General features: G+C 40.9%; 1 protein-coding gene and 1 long non-coding RNA gene across 6 annotated transcripts in view; one reads left to right on the top strand and one right to left on the bottom strand.

Moving 5' to 3' along the window:
• SLC28A2 (solute carrier family 28 member 2) overlaps window positions 1–18,773 on the top strand; it is an 86,039-nt gene that overhangs the window by 64,644 nt on the left and 2,622 nt on the right. For all 5 annotated transcript variants that reach the window (XM_070581281.1, XM_070581271.1, XM_008524842.2 and 2 more), the window contains 12 exons: window positions 931–1,072; window positions 1,692–1,805; window positions 2,154–2,231; window positions 3,058–3,138; window positions 3,580–3,660; window positions 4,922–5,047; window positions 5,130–5,260; window positions 5,685–5,853; window positions 6,060–6,257; window positions 7,397–7,478; window positions 8,812–8,910; window positions 9,119–9,230. In XM_070581281.1, coding sequence (XP_070437382.1) covers window positions 931–1,072; window positions 1,692–1,805; window positions 2,154–2,231; window positions 3,058–3,138; window positions 3,580–3,660; window positions 4,922–5,047; window positions 5,130–5,260; window positions 5,685–5,853; window positions 6,060–6,257; window positions 7,397–7,478; window positions 8,812–8,910; window positions 9,119–9,230 — 1,413 coding nt within the window. The remainder of the gene's footprint in view (window positions 1–930; window positions 1,073–1,691; window positions 1,806–2,153; window positions 2,232–3,057; window positions 3,139–3,579; window positions 3,661–4,921; window positions 5,048–5,129; window positions 5,261–5,684; window positions 5,854–6,059; window positions 6,258–7,396; window positions 7,479–8,811; window positions 8,911–9,118; window positions 9,231–18,773) is intronic.
• Window positions 156–6,073, bottom strand: LOC139076799 (uncharacterized). Its single transcript, XR_011528776.1, has 2 exons — window positions 4,952–6,073; window positions 156–3,187 (listed from the first exon to the last, which is right to left on the bottom strand). It is a non-coding gene; the product is annotated as an uncharacterized lncRNA (long non-coding RNA).

The following is an 18,773-nucleotide window of genomic DNA, read 5'->3' as shown; positions in this document are numbered from 1 at the left end:
GCACGTGTCCTTTGATCATGGGCCTGGGGTGAGAGGCTAACTTTCAGACTCTCCATATAGTTCCTTTTTTCTGCCTATTCTCCAGAAACACCAGAAAATAGGTGTTAAGAATGTTTGCAACAGTGATAATTTGGAGAAACACATGGGACTACAACTTAAATTTTGGATCATTGATTTATTTGATACTGAGGAGGTGGGGGTAAAAGGACTTTATTCATTAGCAGGATGGGTTCTGGAAGCCAGATTTTATTCACTTTAAGTGAGATGAGTTGACAATGAGGACAGCTCTGAAGTTCAACTCTGAACTGTAATGCCTTTTGTTGTCGTTGTTGTGGTGGTTCCTGAGGCCTTTCAATAGACAACGTGCTCTTTTTGTTTTCTTTTCATGTGCGATCTCTCTTCTAATTCTTTTCCCTTGAACCGAAATGACTCCAATACTCAGACGTGAGGAAACCAGTCTGTGTATTGATCAAGCTTGTTTGGTACATCAAGGGACCACAAGACCATAAGTAGTAGATTTGTGGCTTAGCCTTTACTCTTGCCCTTGAAGTGGTTGGAAATTGGGTGGAGATCCATGGGAGACTGTGCATAGTTTTCCTCTTTCTTTTTTTAATATTTTGGTTATTCATTAGAACAATCTTAAAGAATGAGTCTTTATATCACATCTTACTGATATGAAAACTTGAGAAAAAAGATGTCATGTGATTTGTGTCCTCAGATTGGACTCTTTCAACTTGATTCTGTGAGTCAAAGAGTTGGGGGAGAGAGGTGGTAGCTAGGAAACGACCAGATGGATGATTCTCAAGATACGTCTCTGTGTCTAATTTATTATTTCACTTATCCTTGGGTGAACTAATTTTTAGAGGTAAAGTTAATTACTTTTTATTCATTCACTGAGTCAGTGACATGGTCTTGGCGTTCCTTCTTCAGGGTGTTTGCAGGAGTCTCCTTGGTCGGCCTTATCCTGTGGCTGGCTCTAGACACAGCCCAAAGGCCAGAGCAGCTGATCTCCTTCGCAGGAATCTGCATGTTTGTCCTCATCCTCTTTGCCTGCTCCAAACACCACAGTGCAGTGAGTTTTGGATACGAGGGTGGGCACAGTAACCCATAGCCAAGGGCCACGTGTTACTAATTACAAAGTGCATGTGTCAAGTATTGATTACAAAGGCACAGAACTAAGTTCTTAACCATCTCTGGAATTTGCCCCTTTGACAATTTTGCTCCTAAGAGAAGTTTTAAAGTTCTTAGAGGACCTAGACCACTTATTTTCAAACTTTAAGTTGTCATCCATTAGTGTGCCTTGATATCAATTCTGTGGATCTAGTTCAGTGTTAAAGAAAGAACAAAAGAAAAAAATAAAGAAGGAAAGAAAGAAAACAGAATACAATAGAGAATCGGCTTGCATTGCACATAGTAATATTAAAGTATTGGTTTATGACACTTTTATATATATGGATGTGTGCGTGTGTTATCTAACCAGTAGACACATATGGACCACATGGACATATGTGGCTCTTTGCATATTACAGCCCTGTTTCCCTGTGTTCCCTACTCCATCTTACCTCAGATTTACTGTTAACATCTTAGGTTGGTTCCACCCAGAGCACGTGTACCAATGTTTAAAATTCTAGTCAGGTAGGGACAAATATGGTTTAGAACTCATATTGGAATTATGTTCTTATCCATCCCAGGTGTCCTGGAGGACAGTGCTTTGGGGCCTGGGTCTTCAGTTTGTCTTTGGGATCTTGGTCATCAGAACTGATCCTGGATTTAATGCATTTCAATGGCTGGGAGACCAGATTCAGGTATGAGAAACTGAATGTGACGGCTTTGCTCTTTTAGAACCCTACAGAAAAGAGATTTGGGGGAAGCAGGAGGAGAATGGGCTGTGTCTTGTTAATGATGGTGGTAGGAGATCTGGTGGGAAAGGAGAGAGTCCACTGGGATACAACTAAACATATGAATAAAGAGAACTGAACTGCTGAGTCCTCTGTCATTCAGTGAGCAGCTCATGAAGACACAGCTTGCCCCCATGCTGTCAAAGGGAGGCCAACGTAGCAGCAGTAGGTACTAATCACGCATGAGGCTGATCCCACCTTCCCTTGTGTCCTTCCTGGTTTTGCTCTTGTTCACCCTATCTTTTTTTCTTTCAGATTTTCCTGAACTACACTGTGGCTGGCTCCAGTTTTGTCTTTGGGGATACGCTGATCAAGAATGTCTTTGCTTTTCAGGTTATATCTGTTTTATGGGCCAGAACGAGGGTCAGTGTGGAGGGAGGTGTAAAGCACAGGATGAAAATGTATGTCCTAGAGATCAACCAGTCTATATACCAATTTGACCGTGAGAAGAGGACTTGATCCCATCAATAGAGGAAACAGCATCAATCTCCTGCCCTTTGGTCATTACTATACTGAAATTGGAATGAAATAGGGGTTGGGGAGGAAGGCTCAGAAAACATCACCTTGTGGATTAGTACTGATGGGATAATAGATTTGCAGTACATTTAAAATTTATTTCTAAACTAGCTTTTGTTTTGGTGGTCTTGTGGTTAAGATTCCGTGCTCTCACTGCCGTGGACCAGGTTCATTTACTGGTGTGGGAACCACACCATCTGTCTGTTGCTGTGATGCTGAAAGCTATGCCATTGGTGTTTCAAATACCAGCAGGGTGACCCATGGTGGACAGGTTTCAGCAGAGCTTCTAGACTAAGACAGACTAGGAAGAAGGACTTGGCCACTCATGAAAAAAAATTGGCCATGAAAACCCTATGACTGGCAATGGAGCATTGTCTGATATAGCACTGGAAGGTGAGAGCATGGTGCAAAATGATTGGACAGGGGTCCACTCCGTTGTACACAGGGTTGCTAGGAGTCAGAATCGACTGATGGCACTAATAACAAAGCTTGTGTTTAAACATCCACTGAGTATCTACACTGTATCAGCTACTCTTGGGATGCTGAGAATTTACCTTCAAGGCCTGAAACATAGTCCACTTATGGCATACACGAGCACAGTCAATGTACTATCTCACCAGTGGCCGCATCATTCTCATTACAGTCCTTACCGATCATCCTTTTCTTTGGATGCATGATGTCCATTCTCTACTACCTGGGCTTTGTGCAGTGGATAGTTCAGAAGGTGAGTCATTCTCCTATACCAGTCAGGAGGTGGGCCTTCATCTTGTGATCTGTCAAGAAGCATGAAGATTACATTTATTTTGGAAAAATGCTCACATGTAGGATCTAGAGCATTAGAACCAGTGTGAAAAGGCAGTTCTTTCAAGCATGCCTGATATTAGATGGCCAGGACCAGGCTCTAGTGGGGTGAGGGGCAGAGCTGGGAGAGAAAATGAGCCAGACTACCATTTCATACCAAGTTTTAGTCTACTTGTTCTGGAAGCCTAGAACCCTGAGTTCTGGTCCAGGCTCTATTTGTAACTTGCTTTGTGGCCTCAGGCATGCCACTCTACTTCTCTAGGCCTCAGTTTCCTTACCACTAAAATAGAGAAGGAGCGTTTTTACTGGATACTCTCCAAGATTCCTGCTAATGTTAATGGTGTAGATGTTTGTATCCCTTTAGGTCGCCTGGTTTTTGCAAGTCACCATGGGCACCACCCCCACAGAGACCCTGGCTGTGGCAGGAAACATCTTTGTGGGTATGGTAAGTACTCCGAGGCCTTCTGATCTTCTTTTCTCTGGGGAACAGAGAGTGTGGCAGAAAACAGGTTGAGAAAAGTACGCTTTCCTTCTGAAAAGTCAAATAAATGAAGATTGTATGGGCAGCCAATCACTGATGAAAGAAAATTTGGAAGCTCAAAGGGAACTCAGCTCTTTGCTTTCACTCTTCATGCCTAATAATACTTACCTTGGCAGACTTAATTTGGACATCCTTAATCACCCATCCAACTTCTTACATAGGAATTCAGGGAAACGTCCTGGTCTAAATCTTCTCCCTGTTCAGGGACTATGCAGGATGTTTGCTCTATATTCTGGTTTCTCCCTGTGACCCTTGTTTTCCAGGGTTTCTAAGAATGTAATAGCTTACCTTGCTCAAGGCTAACACCAAGGCTCTTCCCCATAATACTTGTTTGATCCATATGTCTATATGGAGTAAGTAATCCATATATGCTACTACCTGAGCAGCTCCATGTTAGGGACAATGGCTTGTCAAATTAACAAGGAATTAGTATTGAGGTCTTTCTCTTGCAAAGCCCTAGGCTGATTAACTGTTTCTGAAACGTTCTCAGAGTACTTCTGCATACTTCAATCACAGCACTTTACATTTTGCTGAAATTATCCATAATCAGCTTAGTTTCTTCAGCCTGACTACAAGCTCCTAAGAGTAGGAATTTTGCCTTATTCATATTAAAGACCCTAGCATCTGGTACAGCAGTAGGCACATAGTTGTCACTCATTACATGATAGATAATATTATCTTAGGTCGATGCTAGATACAGTTTACATGGTTGTGTCTTCTTAATTTCATAACATTTCCACAAACATTATTTCTTTTGATTCTTTCATCAACTTTGGGCTTCAGTTATCTATTTGCAATTTTTTAATGAATACTTTTTAAGTAACTAATATGTACTCAGTAAGTGCACTGTACTCCATAAGGTCATTCATTAAGTATGTGGTTTTAGACATTGAGAACATACAAAAGAAGCATACCATTTCTCTTCTATAGCATTTTAAAATGTAAATAAATGAGACAAACACATATGAAAACAGATGAGAACAATACCAGCCAGGATATGATTAGGTGCCAGAAGGAGTGAGGCAGATGCTGGGAGGGCCTGAGAACAAAGCTCAGTGCTCGAAGGGCACTCATACTGGAGGGGAGTGTCCCAGGGGCCAGGGTGGGCACTCTGGGGTGGGGAGTCGCACCCTCTTGAATCTGACTCGTTTCTCCTTGTTTATAGACAGAGGCACCTCTGCTCATTCGACCATACCTTGCAGATATGACGCTCTCCGAAATCCATGCTGTGATGACTGGAGGGTTTGCCACCATTTCGGGCACTGTGTTGGGAAGCTTCATATCCTTCGGGGTAGGCATAGTTTGTTTGATCACACTTGGGTGAGCCCAAGTCTGGGTTCTACAGATGCTGATTTCTAGGTCTGGCCTTACAGATTGACGCGTCATCCTTGATTTCTGCCTCTGTGATGGCTGCCCCTTCTGCTCTTGCCTTGTCAAAGCTTGTGTATCCAGAAGTGGAGGAGTCCAAGTTCAAGAATGAGGAGGGGGTAAAATTACCCCGTGGGTGAGTCCAATGAGGCATATAATTGGGAGATGGTGATGTCAGGTGCAGAGTCAAGAGTGGTGGTGCTGTGGTGGCAGAGGCTTCAAGTCTCCTGGAGAAGGAATAATACGATTCCATATCCCCTCTTGTCTACCTCAGCCTCTAGCTAATCATGTGGATTTTCTCATCTTGTTTAACCCTCCCACCTGCCTCTGTCTTCTGCATACCCGTATCCTCTGTCCTTGGTGTCAGTGTTATTCCATGGCAGTTAAATCTGATACTGCTTCAGTATAATTCCACCAGAAGGGTCACTAAAGAACCCCCATCACCTCTTGAGCTGGTCTTGTACTCTTCCTCTGTACTCTTGCATAGTGGGATTTCTCTTCTCTGAGGGTCTGAGACTACTCTAGACACCGTATTCTTCCCCTATGCCCAATAACCACAGGAAAGAGAAGAATATCTTGGAAGCTGCCAGCAGTGGAGCCACAGATGCCATAGGCCTTGCTGCTAATGTAGCAGCCAATCTGATTGCCTTTTTGGCTGTGTTGGCCTTCATCAATGCTGCTCTCTCCTGGCTAGGGGAACTGGTAGACATACAGGGACTCACTTTCCAGGTAAAGGATTACATTTGTTGGGCTGTCCTCTAGGGTGTGGTTAAGTAGTCCTTGAACTGTGCTGTCCTCCTGACCCATAGTGAGCTAAGAGAGATCATGGATAGAAGGGTGGAGGAGACTGAGGCAAGGCTCCAGAGAAAGTCCTTGGCTCCTGACCTGTGTTATTTGTTCTTCCTTTTCCTGAGATATCTCTTTCTTTCACCCAGGTCATCTGCTCCTATATCCTAAGGCCCATGGTTTTCATGATGGGTGTAGAGTGGGCAGATTGCCCAATAGTGGCTGAGATGGTGGGGATCAAGTTCTTCACAAATGAGTTTGTGGCCTATCAGCAACTGTCTCAATACAAGAACAAACGTCTCTCTGGAGTAGAAGAATGGATTGGGGGCGAGAAACAGTGGATTTCTGTAAGTGACGATTCAGAAGAGCATAAATAGTCTGTAGGCAGACAGAAAGTGTTACACAGAAGTTGGTTCACACCCACAGATCCCTTCCCAGTGTCCTAGGCCTAACTACGAACAAGCTTAGCTCCAGTGCCCACTCTGCCCTGAGGTCTGTGTGCCAGTCCTTCCTCATACTCTACTTCTCTCTATAAAGTACTTGTTGGGTCTTTACAGTTGGGATAGTCCAGGATGCACACTGCTTTTTTTTTTCTAAGGTGTGCTTTTTGGTGAGGAAGATTGGCCCTGAGCTAACATCTGTTGCCAATCTTCCTCTTTTTAAAAAATTTTTCTTCCCAAAGCCGTAGTACATAGTTGTATATTCTAGTTGTAAGTCATTCTAGTTCTTCTATGTGGATGCCACCACAGCATGGCTTGATGAGTGGTGTTTAGGTCTGCACCCAGGATCCAAACCCGTGAAACCTAGGCCACCGAAGCAGAGTGCGCAAACTTAACCACTCAGCCATGGAATGGCCCCATGCACACTATTTTATTTATTTTATTTATTTTTGAGGAAGATTAGCTCTGAGCTAACATCTGCCACAAATCCTCCTCTTTTAGCTGAGGAAGATTGGCCCTGAGCTAACATCTGTGCCCATCTTCCTCTATTTTATATGTGGGACACCTGCCACAGCATGGCTTGACAAGTGGTGCATAGGTCTGTGCCCAGGATCTGAACTGGCGAATCCTGGGCTGCTGACGTGGAGGACATGAACTTAACCTCTACCTGACAGGGCTGGCCCCATGCACACAATTTTTGAAGGTCTAAGACCCCTTTATTCATTTCTAAGTTTAAATTGCTATAAATTGATCTCCTTTTCACTCTTCCTCTGTCTTTTCCCTCTCAATCATCCTCACTCCTAGGTCTTCTTCTTATTCATAGGCTTCAACAAGAAGAGTGTTGGGCAGAGAGGCCCATGGTGCTTTCCATATCATTATCCCTGTGATAACTCAGGGAGCAATTATTTTCTGAGCATCCTTTCCACATTCCTTAGGGTAGTGTGGACAACATTGGGGGTTCCAAGTACTCTGGAACTTCTATCATGATTACATGACTGCACACGTGAGACTGAGTTTATTTACTTATTTATTCTTGTTTTCCGTAGGTGAGAGCTGAAATCATTACAACATTTTCACTCTGTGGATTTGCCAATCTTAGTTCCATAGGAATCACACTGGGAGGCTTGAGTGAGTTAATTCATTTTCTTAGATACCCAATAAGCCAGACAGATCCCAGCTTCTGTAGTGGGCAGTCCTGGTGCATCAGTACAAGTTGAGCCCAGATTGAGAAGCTGATGTGAAATGGACCCTCTCAGGCGGCAGTTGCTTGGGAGTTAAGGCAACCACGCTACCTGGCTGTGCAAGGAGCCCAGGCTGGGTTTATAATCTCAACTTCTGTTACATTTTTTCCTTTTGACTGCAGCCCCAAAATACCAATTTTATTTTTATTTCCCCTATGAAGAAGATTATAATGATTTTATTTTGCTGTTAAATGGGCATAGTACATACATAAGTAAAGCTATTTTGTTTTCTATTCGGTAGAGAAGGTACTTTATGAAATTAGGCTGCTCACCAGTTGTTGTCACAGAAGTACGAGTTGCACAAAGAATCCAAAGATTAAAAAACAACAACAGACATATAGGTCAGAGAGAGAGTAACAGTGAGTGGGTGAACTGTTGCATTAAAAGCTACAAGTCACTAGGTGTGGGCGGAGTGAGTATCTGAAGCAGACACAGATACATTTAGACAGCTGAAGACATTGCTGAATGTGGGTGATGCCTCGCGGAAGTAATATGAGGAAAGTGGAACTGTCCTTGAGGCCAGGGGCAGGGAGAATGACTAGCAGATTCCAAGAGTTTAGAAGCTTCAAGTCAGAAATGGAAAATAAGAAGAAATACAGCTCGGTGTGTCCCTTTTTTATGGCACTCATATTCTGGGGTAAAATCATTAAGTTGATTTATTTGGTAACTGATTGAACAATTTAAAGGTGAAACCATTTCCTTTCAGTTTATCTTTTTCTGTTCCGTTAAACACGTCTGTATTATTCTAATTCTGATGCATGACTACTGTCTGATTGTGAGATTGCCCTCTAGTAGTGGGATATGCATCATGTAGCTAAGGCTTAGGTGAATTTTGCCTTCCTTATCCCTCTGGCTCAAAATAGTCCCTCGAATTCTGGCCCCAGCTTAAGAGTGCAGATCCCAACTAATGAACATCTGTCCAGAACAGCCCAGAGCTTTGCTTGATCCAGATACACCTTGGGAGTGTTTACAGAACCACTGAAGTCAGGGTCAGACACACAATCTTTGACCTGGGGAATGTCTGAGTTAGTGACCTCTCAGGACTAATGTGTATAGACACTTCTTAGGGTACCATTGGCCAGCCTCTCGTGGTTGGTGGTAAGGATGCTATTCACCTGCCTGTGTTTTGTTCCTCTGCATTCTTCTAAATGGGGGCTCATGGGATATACTGATTGCCTGGTGGGGAGGAGATCATGTTATTTTGTTGTTGTTGTCTGCAGCATCAATTGTACCCAACCGGAAGAGTGACTTGTCCAAGGTTGTGATCAGCGCCCTCCTCACAGGGGCCTGTGTATCCCTTATCAGTGCCTGTGTGGCAGGTAGGTGCCTCAGCTTAGTCTCTTGGCAGAAATCACTCACCTAGATCCTGACAAGATCTCTCTCAGAATATTGATTTAACCATCCATCTCACAGATACATAGAAAAGGCAACTAATCTACAATGTTCTCAGTTCACGCCCAAAGAATTAGGAGCCTTAAGGAACATGTGTAAAATCTTCCCCTTAGTATCTCTGTCTCCTTTATCCAGGAATCCTCTACGTCCCCAGGGGAGCTGAAACTGACTGTGTCTCCTTCCTAAACACAGTTTTCACCAATAGAACCTATGAGACCTATGTGTGCTGCAGAGAGCTCTTTCAGAGGTGAGTGAGCGCCAAAATCCCTGCTCTCTCCTCTTATACACTATCCTCTACTCAGAAATCTCCTGGGAGTGGAGAGAAATAAAGTCCTGAGGGTAATCATGTGGATGCTGAATAGAGTATATAAGAAGGGACATGGGTATGTGTGCTGGGCTAGATCTGTGTTCTTTTCTCTTATCAGATGCATCCTCAGTATTCCTCTAGTATGGACAAGTGACAGATTTTATCTGTATTGGTGGGATACTGAGAAGTGGAGGGGCAGGGGAAGAAGTAAGGAATGGTGGTTTCCCTGATAAGAAGTTACCATATTTATCATGATTGAGATATAGTTAGGTTGTAGGTGAAGACTTGGCAATGGTTCCAAGTGGCTAAAAAATTATGGGCTCCTTCAGACAGAAATGACGAAGACAGAGAGAAGATAAAGTTGAATTGATAAAATCACGATGCATTCAGACAGTGTAAAAGTGAACTTATTTATCATTTTCTGGGATATTATTAGAATAGTTTTCTGGTTCAACACATGAGGAGCTTGGAAGGTACCACTCTATCCTAACAAGTAAAAATTTGAACAGTCCGAAAAATAAATAACTCTCTTGGATCCATAAGAGAGGTGATGACACAGGGAAAACTGCTGGTCCCCAGGACTAGAGAGACAGACAGGTGCATACAGGGATACATGGCTTCCTGGAGCAGTGATTCATGAGTGAAAACTGCCACAGAAATCTGTGTAGGAAAATCTGAAACTGCAATTGCCAGAGGCTCAGTGAGGGCAAGTCTGACTGTTAAAAACTCTGAGGGGACCCAGTCGTAGAGGCACCCCCCCCAAAACTTTTTGTGAGTTTTACTTCCAGGAGCTGGAACTGGTTCTCACAGTAAATATCAAACAAAAATCCCTTTGTGCTTCCGGCAGTGGGAAGAGAAAAGGAACCATTTTGAAATGCACCACTCTTCTTCTCAAGGAGTTGATCAGAGCCTCACCTGCTGGGGTATTATCAGAACCTAACTAACCTGGGGAAGGGAAATACCCAATTCCAGCCCTTTCTAGCTATCCTGTCCCACCTGAGGGGGGAGAAAAAACTGAGAAACACTTGTGAAGTTCACAGTCCAGAGGCATAGGCTCACTAAAAGACTGAGACCTAATCACAGGATCCTTCCCCTCCCCCGACACCTACAACCACATTACAAAAATCCTATTTACAGCAGTTCCTTTTACGGGTACATATCACGTCTGGCTATCAAGAAGAGATTACAAGGCACACTAAAAGGCAAAAAACCCCCACAATTTTAAGAGACAGAGCAAGTAGCAGAACCAGACATGGCAGGGATGTTGGAATTATCAGACTGGGAATTTTAAACAACTATGATAAATATGCTAAGGGCTGTAATGAATAAAACTAGAGAGTACACAAGAACAGATGGGCAATGTAAGCAGAGATGTAGGAATCCTAAGAAAGAACCAAAAAGAAATGCTACAGATAAAAAAACACTATAACAGAAACGAAGAATGCCCTTGATCGGCTTATTAGTCTGGACACAGCTGAGGAAAGAATCTCAGAGCCTGAAGATATATCAAGAGGAAGCTTCCAAACTGAAAAGCAAAGAGAACAAAGACTGAAGAAAAAAAAAAACCAGAATAAAATATCCAAGGACTGTGGGACAACTACAAAAGGTGTAACATACACATAATGGGAATACCAGAAGGAGAAGAGAGGAATAGAAGAAATATCTGAACAATAATCTCACCAAATTAATGTCAGACATCAAACCACAGATCCAGGAAGCTCAGAGAACACCAAGCAGGATAAATGCCAAAAAAAAAAAACTCACTTAGGTGTATCATTTTCAAACTAGAGAAAATCAAAGATAAAGAAAAAATACTGAAAGAAGTTAGTGGGGGAAAAAAAGAATATATAAAAGAACTAGTTATAGGATGAACAAAAGGAAAGGTTTGAGGAAGTAGAATATTTGGTCCTGCCAAAGCATAAGATGTGTATATTAATAGTGATATATGGGTGAATGAAGAGAGTTCTGGGTGATGAGGCTGAAAGATCTTAAAAGGCCTTGTATTAAATGATAAGGTATTTAGATTTTGACTTAGAGAATTATAAACACTGGCATGATAAGATGTTTTTTCAAAAGATCATTCTGGTAGCCATTTGAATGTCAGGGAGACCAATAAACACACTGCTATAGTAGATGATGAGACGCTGATACCAAGTGATTGTGAGGATGGAGATGCACTAGACCAAGGGGGATCAGTAGGCCTGGTCATCGCTAGAAAGGAGGGAAAGGTGGGATGAGGAAGGGAAAGGAGGCTCAAATGAGAGTCTCCTTTCTGGCTTAGGCAAGTGGGTCTAAGCAGTGCCATTCATTCATTGAGAGGAAGATGACTAGTTCCAGGAATGAGAGTAAAGGGGAGAGATTATGGCTTAATTCAGCTGGATATGTTGATTTGGAAGTACCTATGGGACTACCACGTGAAGCTACTCACAAGCCAACTGAGCCCTGGAGTTCAGGAGAGAAACCGGAACTGGAGATAGATTTGGTAAGTATCATTAAGCAAGTGATCTGTTCACTATATAGATAGATGATGGGGGTGCTAGCTGCTTTACAGGTTACTATTGTCGATGTAAATAATCCATAACCAATCTATAAATAAAAATTGGGGTGAGTTTATTATGAGCCAGATCTGAGGGCTAGCCCAGGGCCTTCCTTCCCCAAGGAAGGAAGGGCATCAAAGAAGTGGGGTGTACAAAGTAGTTATATACTGTCCTGGAACAAAGAGCATACATCACATATGATAGGAATGTCCCTTTTACAACAGACATGAGATTGCCTAGCTGGCACAGCAGAGCTATTCACACAGCAGGTAGCAGGTCTGTTGTCTTGAGGGGGGTGGTCACAGGGTGGGTGTAGCAATCAATTCCTAGCTTAGGGAGAGATGCTTATCTTTAAGGAAATGCCAATGTGGGGGAATTTGTATCTTTATCTTAAGGGCATTGTTCTTGTCTTCGGGACATAGCAAATGCTTAAAGCAGATATACAATGCATGCTCAACAGCCACACCAGGCCCTTTTGGAAAAACAAGGTCAGGCCAAATTAGTTTTACACCCAATGGCTGCCTCATATATTCTAATATATCTTATTGCTTGCCATTTGTTTATCACTATGCCAAGTTAACAGATGTTACCCTCCTGTGTTTGGAGGTTATCATCAGAGAAGCAACCAATATCCTCTGAAAAAATAATCCTTTTGATGTACTACTGAAGATGAATTATAAACTAGATAGATTGTTGGTCTGACATAGTTATGATTCCTATGTGCTTGTGGCAGTTCAGTGGACGTCACTGTAAGCATAATCTAAAGTAAATGAATAAAGTAAAAATTGCTGATTTCACATTTTGTTGAACAGTGAATTGTCTTTACATCACTAAAAACTTCACTAAAAAATCCACAGAATATCCTTTCCTGCTGATTTCTGCCTTCAAAGCTATGACTAACTTTTTGCCCAAAGTCATTTACTAAGTGTCATTAGTATCCAGAATCTAAAGCAGATAATGTTTTCACCCAATTTATTTATACTAAATAAGCCTAGAGTGACTCCAGACCAGGATGGCGACACAGGAGGCTCCTGAATTTCCCTTCTTCCATGGATGCACCAATCTACAGCTACACGTGGAGTAATTCTCTCTCAAGGAAATCCGGAAACTAGCTGAGTGACTCCTACACATCAGGCAACTGAGAAAATTCTCAGATCGAATTGGGTAGGAAAGGCAGAGACACACTCTCACCATAAACCCCACCCCTGGCACAGCATCATACCATTGACGGGAACTCCCAACTCCCAGCTTCTCCCTGAGGAGAGAACAGTTTGGACTGCACACTTTAAAAGTGCCCCAACTTTTAAGGCTCCTACCCGAGGGATGGGCTCCCAAAACACCTAGCTCTGAAAGCCTATGGGCCTTGGGTTCCCACAAGCCACAGAACTAAAGCAAACAAAGAAGCAGCTCTTAACAGGCACAAGAGCGCTCACTGCGGCTATTCCCCCAAGGATCAGTACAGAAAGAGCAGGCAAAAATGCCCATCTCCCAGTCTTTCTTTGGAAGGAATTTGACTGCATACTTTACAAGCTGGTGCCTGAGGATCTGACTTCTAATTAGTATGCATCTAAGAGCTGACTGGAACCTTGCCTGGAGCCCCACCTTCTCCCTTAGGCTTGCTCCAGTGATAAAACCGGGTTAACAGCATCTCTCTGGAAGGAGTTTGTACACATGTCTGGGCCATAGCTTTTGTGCTGGCTGCCACTGGCAGGACAAGCCACCAGATCCCTGGCCCTGATAGCCAACAGGGGCTTGTATTCATGAATCCCACTGGATTGTAGTAGACAAAGAAGCTGTTGTTAATGGTTGTGTGCATGAGCACTCACTGTGGCTTTCCCCCCAGGGCTCAGCGCAGAGGGAGTAGGCAAAAACACCCATTTCCCAGTCTTTCCCTGGAAGAGGTTCCACTGCATACTTAACAAGCCACTGCCTGAGGATCAGGCTTCTAATTAGCATGCATCTAGGGGATGACTGTGATTCTCCCTGGAGCCTACCTTCTCACTCCAACAACAAAACCAAGTTGCCTGTATCTTCCTGGAAGGAGCTTGTACACACATCTAGCGCCCCAACCTTTATGGCTGCCTTCCAAGGGATGGGCCCTCAAATCACCCAGTTCTAATTGTAAATGGGGCTTGCATTCACAACTCCAACAGGACTATAACAAACAAAGACTCAGTTTTTAAACAGGCACAGGATCATCCCTTCAACAGCTAAACACCCAGGCTCAGCACTCAGGGAGCAGACAAATATACCCACCTCCCAGTTTCTCCCTGGAAGGGGTTTGACAGCATACTTTCTCAGCTGCTGCCTGAGGGTCCAGCTTCTAATCAGCCTGCATCTAGGCTGACTGCATGCCTCCTCTTTGGGACACTAAAGAGATGCACACTGAGATACATTGTAATTAAACTGTCAAAAGTTAAAGACAAAGACAAAATCTTAAAAGCAGCAAAAGAAAAGCAACTTGTTACTTGTCAAGGGAACCTCCGTAAGACTATCGGCAGATTTTTTAGCAGAAACTTGGCAGGCCAGAACAGAGTAGGATGACATACTCAAAAGAAAAACCACCAACTAAGAATACTTTACAGGACAAAGTTGTCCTTCAGAATTGTAGGAGGGATAAAGAGTTTTCCAGACAAGTGAAAGCTGAAGGAGTTCATTATCACTAGACCAGTCTTACAAGAAATGTTAAAGTAAGTTCTTCAAGCTGAAACAAAAGGACACTAATTAGTAACATGAAAACACAAGAAAAAATCCACTGGTAAAGGTAAATATATAGTTAAATTCAGACTACTCTAATAATGGTGACAGGTAAATCACTTATAATTCTAGTATAAAGGTTAAAAGACAAAAGTATTAAAAATAAATAACTACAATAATTTATTGAGGGATACACAATATAAAAAGATGCAAATTGTGATAGCAAAAACATAAAATGTTGGGGTGGGGGAAAGTATATATGTAGAGCTTTTGTATGCATTCAAAGTTAAGTTGTTATCAGCTTAAAATAGACTATTATAACTATACGATGTCTTGTGTAAGCCTTATGGTAACCACAAAACAAAAACCTATAGTAGATACACAAATGATAAAGAGAAAGGAATCAAAGCATACCACTACAGAAAACCATCAAATCAGGACCAAAGGAACTACAAAACAGCCAGAAAACAATTAACAAATTGCAATAGTAAGTCTATACCTACCAATAATTACTTTAAATGTAAATAGACTAAATTCTCCACTCAAAAGGCAGAAAGTGGCTGAATGGATTAAAAAAAAAGGCCCAATTATATGCTGCCTACCAGAGACTCATTTCAGCTTTAAGGACACACATAGATTGAAAGTGAAAGGATGGGAAAAGATATTCCATGGAAATAGAGACCAAAAGAAAGCAGAAGTAGCTGCACTTATATCAGAAAAAAATAGACTTAAGCCAAAAACAGTAACAAGAAACAAAGAAGGTCATTACATAATGATAAAGGGATCAATTTATCAACAGGATATAATAACTGTAAGTATTTCTGCACCCAACATAGAGCACCTAAAAATATAAAGCAAATATTAATAGATCTGAAGGGAGAAATAGACAGCAATACAATAATAGCAGGGGACTTCAATGCTCCATTTTCAACAATGAATAGATCATCCAGATTTAAAATCCACAAAGAAACATTTGACTTAAACTACATGTTAGACCAGATGGGGCCTACAGACATTTACAGAACAGCCTATCCAACAGCAGCAGAATACACATTCTTCTCAAGTATACATGGAAAGTATCTGATAGATCATATGTTTGGCCACAAAACAAATCTTAATAAATTTTAAAATACTGAAAGTAGATCAAGCTTCTTTTCCAATCACAATGGTATGAAACTAGAAATCAATCACAAGAAAAAAACTAGTAAATTCACAAATATGTGGAGATTAAACAACATGCTCCTGAGCAACGGGTCAAAAAAGAAATCAAAAGAGAAACTAAAAACATACATTGACTCATCACAAGGAAAATAAAATTATAACTAAGTGAGGTGATGGACTTTAACAAAACTCGTGATAATTGCTTCACAATACTTACATATATCAAATCATTATGTTGCACACCTTATACAATGTTATATGTCAATTATACCTCAATAAAACTGGAAAAAACTTGAAAAAATATCTTGAGACAAATGAAAATGGAAACATAACATATCAAAACTTATGAGATGCAGCAAAAGCAGTTCTAAGAAGGAGGTTTATGGTGATGAACACCTACGTTAAGAAAAAAGAAAGCTCTCAAATAAACAAGCTAATTTAACACCTCAAGGAACTAGGGAAAGAAGAACAAACTAAGCCCAAAGTTAGCAGAAGGAAGGAAATAACAAAGATCAGAGCAGAAATTAATGAAATAGAGACAAAAAAGACAATAGAAAAGATCAATGAAAGTAAGAGCTGTTTTCTTGAAAAGATAAGCAAAATAGACAAACCTTTAGCTAAGCTAAGAAAAAGAAAGAGAAGACTCAAATAAATAAGGAGCAGATATTACAACTGAACATAGAAATACTAAGGATCATAAGAAACTACCATGAACAACTATACCCCTACAAATTAGATAACCTAGAAGAAAAAGCAAATTCCTAGAAACGTACAACCTACCAAGACTGAATCATGAAGAAACAGAAAATCTGAACAGACCAATTGTTAGTAAGGAGATTGAATGAGTAATCAAAAACCTCTCAACAAAGCAAAGCCCAGGACAAGATGGCTTCACTGGTGTTCTACCAAACAGTTAAAGAACAATTAATACCAATCTTCTCAAACTCTTCCAAAAAGCACAAGAGGAGTAAACACTTCTGAACTCATTTTATGAGGCCAGCACTACTCTGATACCAGAGACAAAGAGGAACACTACAAGAAAAGAAAATTACAAGCCAATATTCCTAATGAATACAGATGCAAAAATCCTCAACAAAATATTAGCAAACCAAACTCAACAGTACATTAAAAGGATCATACACTATGATCAGGTGGGATTTATTCTTGGGAAGCAAGGATTGTTTGACATACACAAAGCAATAAATGTGACCTACCACTTTAACAAAATGAAGGATAAAAATCATATGATCATCTCAATAGATGCAGAAAAAGCACTTGACAAAATTCAACATCCTTTCATGATAAAAACTCTCCACAAACTGGGTATGGAAGAAATGTACCTCAAAATAATAAAGGCCATATATGACAAGCCCAAAGCTAACATTATACTCAATGGTGAAAACCTCAACACTTTTCCTCTAAGATCATGGATAAGAAAATGATGCCCACTCTCACCACTTTTATTCAACACAGTACTGGAAGTCATAGCCAGAGCAATTAGGCAAGAAAGAGAAATAAAAGCCACCCAAATCAGAAAAGAAGTAAAATTGTCTGTGTTTGCAGATGACATGATCTTATCTACAGAAAACCCTAGACTCCACCAAAATACTGTTAGAACTAATAAGTGAATTCAGTAAGTTGCAGGATACAAAATCAACATACAAAAATCAGTTGCTTTTCTGTACACTAACAATGAACTATTAGAAAGAAAAATTAAGGAAACAATCCCATTTACAATAGCATCAAAAAGAATAAAATACTTAGGAAAAAACATAACCAAGGAGATGAAGGATCTGTACATTGAAAATTATAAAAAAATGATGAAACAAAATGTAGAAAACACAAATAAATGGAAAGATACTCTGTGTTCATGGATTAGAAGAATTAATACTGTTAAAATGTCCATACTAATGAATGCAATCTACAGGAGTGGATAATCTTCTCAATAAGTGGTTTTGGGAAAGCTGCATATCCACATGAAAAAGAATAAAACTGGACCCCTATCTTACACCATACACAAAAATCAACCTGAAATGGATTATAGACTTGAACAAAAGACCTGAAACCTTAAAACTCCTAGAAGAAAACACAGGGAGTAAGCTCCTTGACATTGGTCTCGAAAATGATGTTTTGAATTTTTGTTGCAAAGGCAACAACAGCAAAAATAAACAAGTGGGACTTCATCAAACTAAAAAGTTTCTGCACAGCAAAGGAAACCATCAACAGAATGAAAAGTCAACCTACAGAATAGGAGAAAATATTCACAAACCACATATCCAGTAAGAGATTAACACCCAAGATATACAAGGAAATTATACAACTCAATAGCAAAAAAACAAATAATCTGATTTAAAAATGAGTAGAGGAACTAAATAGACATTTTTCCAAAGAAGACATCCAAATGGCCAACAGGTACATGAAAATGTGTTCAACATCACTAATTAGCAGGGAAATGCAAATCAAAAACACAATGAGATAGGGGCCGGCCCCGTAGTGTAGTGGTTAAGTTCACACACTCCGCTTTGGCGGCCGGAGGTTTGCAGGTTCTGATCCCAAGTGCAGACCTGCACATTGCTCATCAAGCTATGCTGTGGTGCCATCCCACCTACAAAATGGAGGAAGAGTGGCACAGATGTTAGCTCAGTGACTCAGGGCCAATCTTCCTCACACACACAAAAATCACAACAAGATATCACTTTGCACCTGTTAGGACTGCTATTATTAAAAAGACAAGTGATCAAAAAATGCTGGCAAGGATGTGGAGAAAAGGAAACCCTTATACACTGTTGGTGGAAATATAAAATGGTATAGCCACTATGGAAAAGAGTATGGAGGTTCCTGAAGAAATTAAAAATAGAACTACCATACAATCCAGCAATCCCACTTCTGGGTATATATTCAAAGGAACCAAAATCAGTATGTGCGTTCCCATGTTTATTGCAGCATTATTCCCAGTCGCCACGGTATGGAAACAACCTACATGTTCACTGATGAATGAATGGGTAAAGAAAATATGGTATATCTATATATACAGTGGAATATTATTCATCCTTATAAAAGAAGGAAATCCTGGTATTTGCAACAACAT

The sequence above is a fragment of the Equus przewalskii genome, chromosome 1 (assembly GCF_037783145.1).
Source record: "Equus przewalskii isolate Varuska chromosome 1, EquPr2, whole genome shotgun sequence".
Classification (NCBI taxonomy): Eukaryota; Metazoa; Chordata; class Mammalia; order Perissodactyla; family Equidae; genus Equus; species Equus przewalskii.
This window is presented reverse-complemented; position numbering and strand designations above follow the sequence as displayed.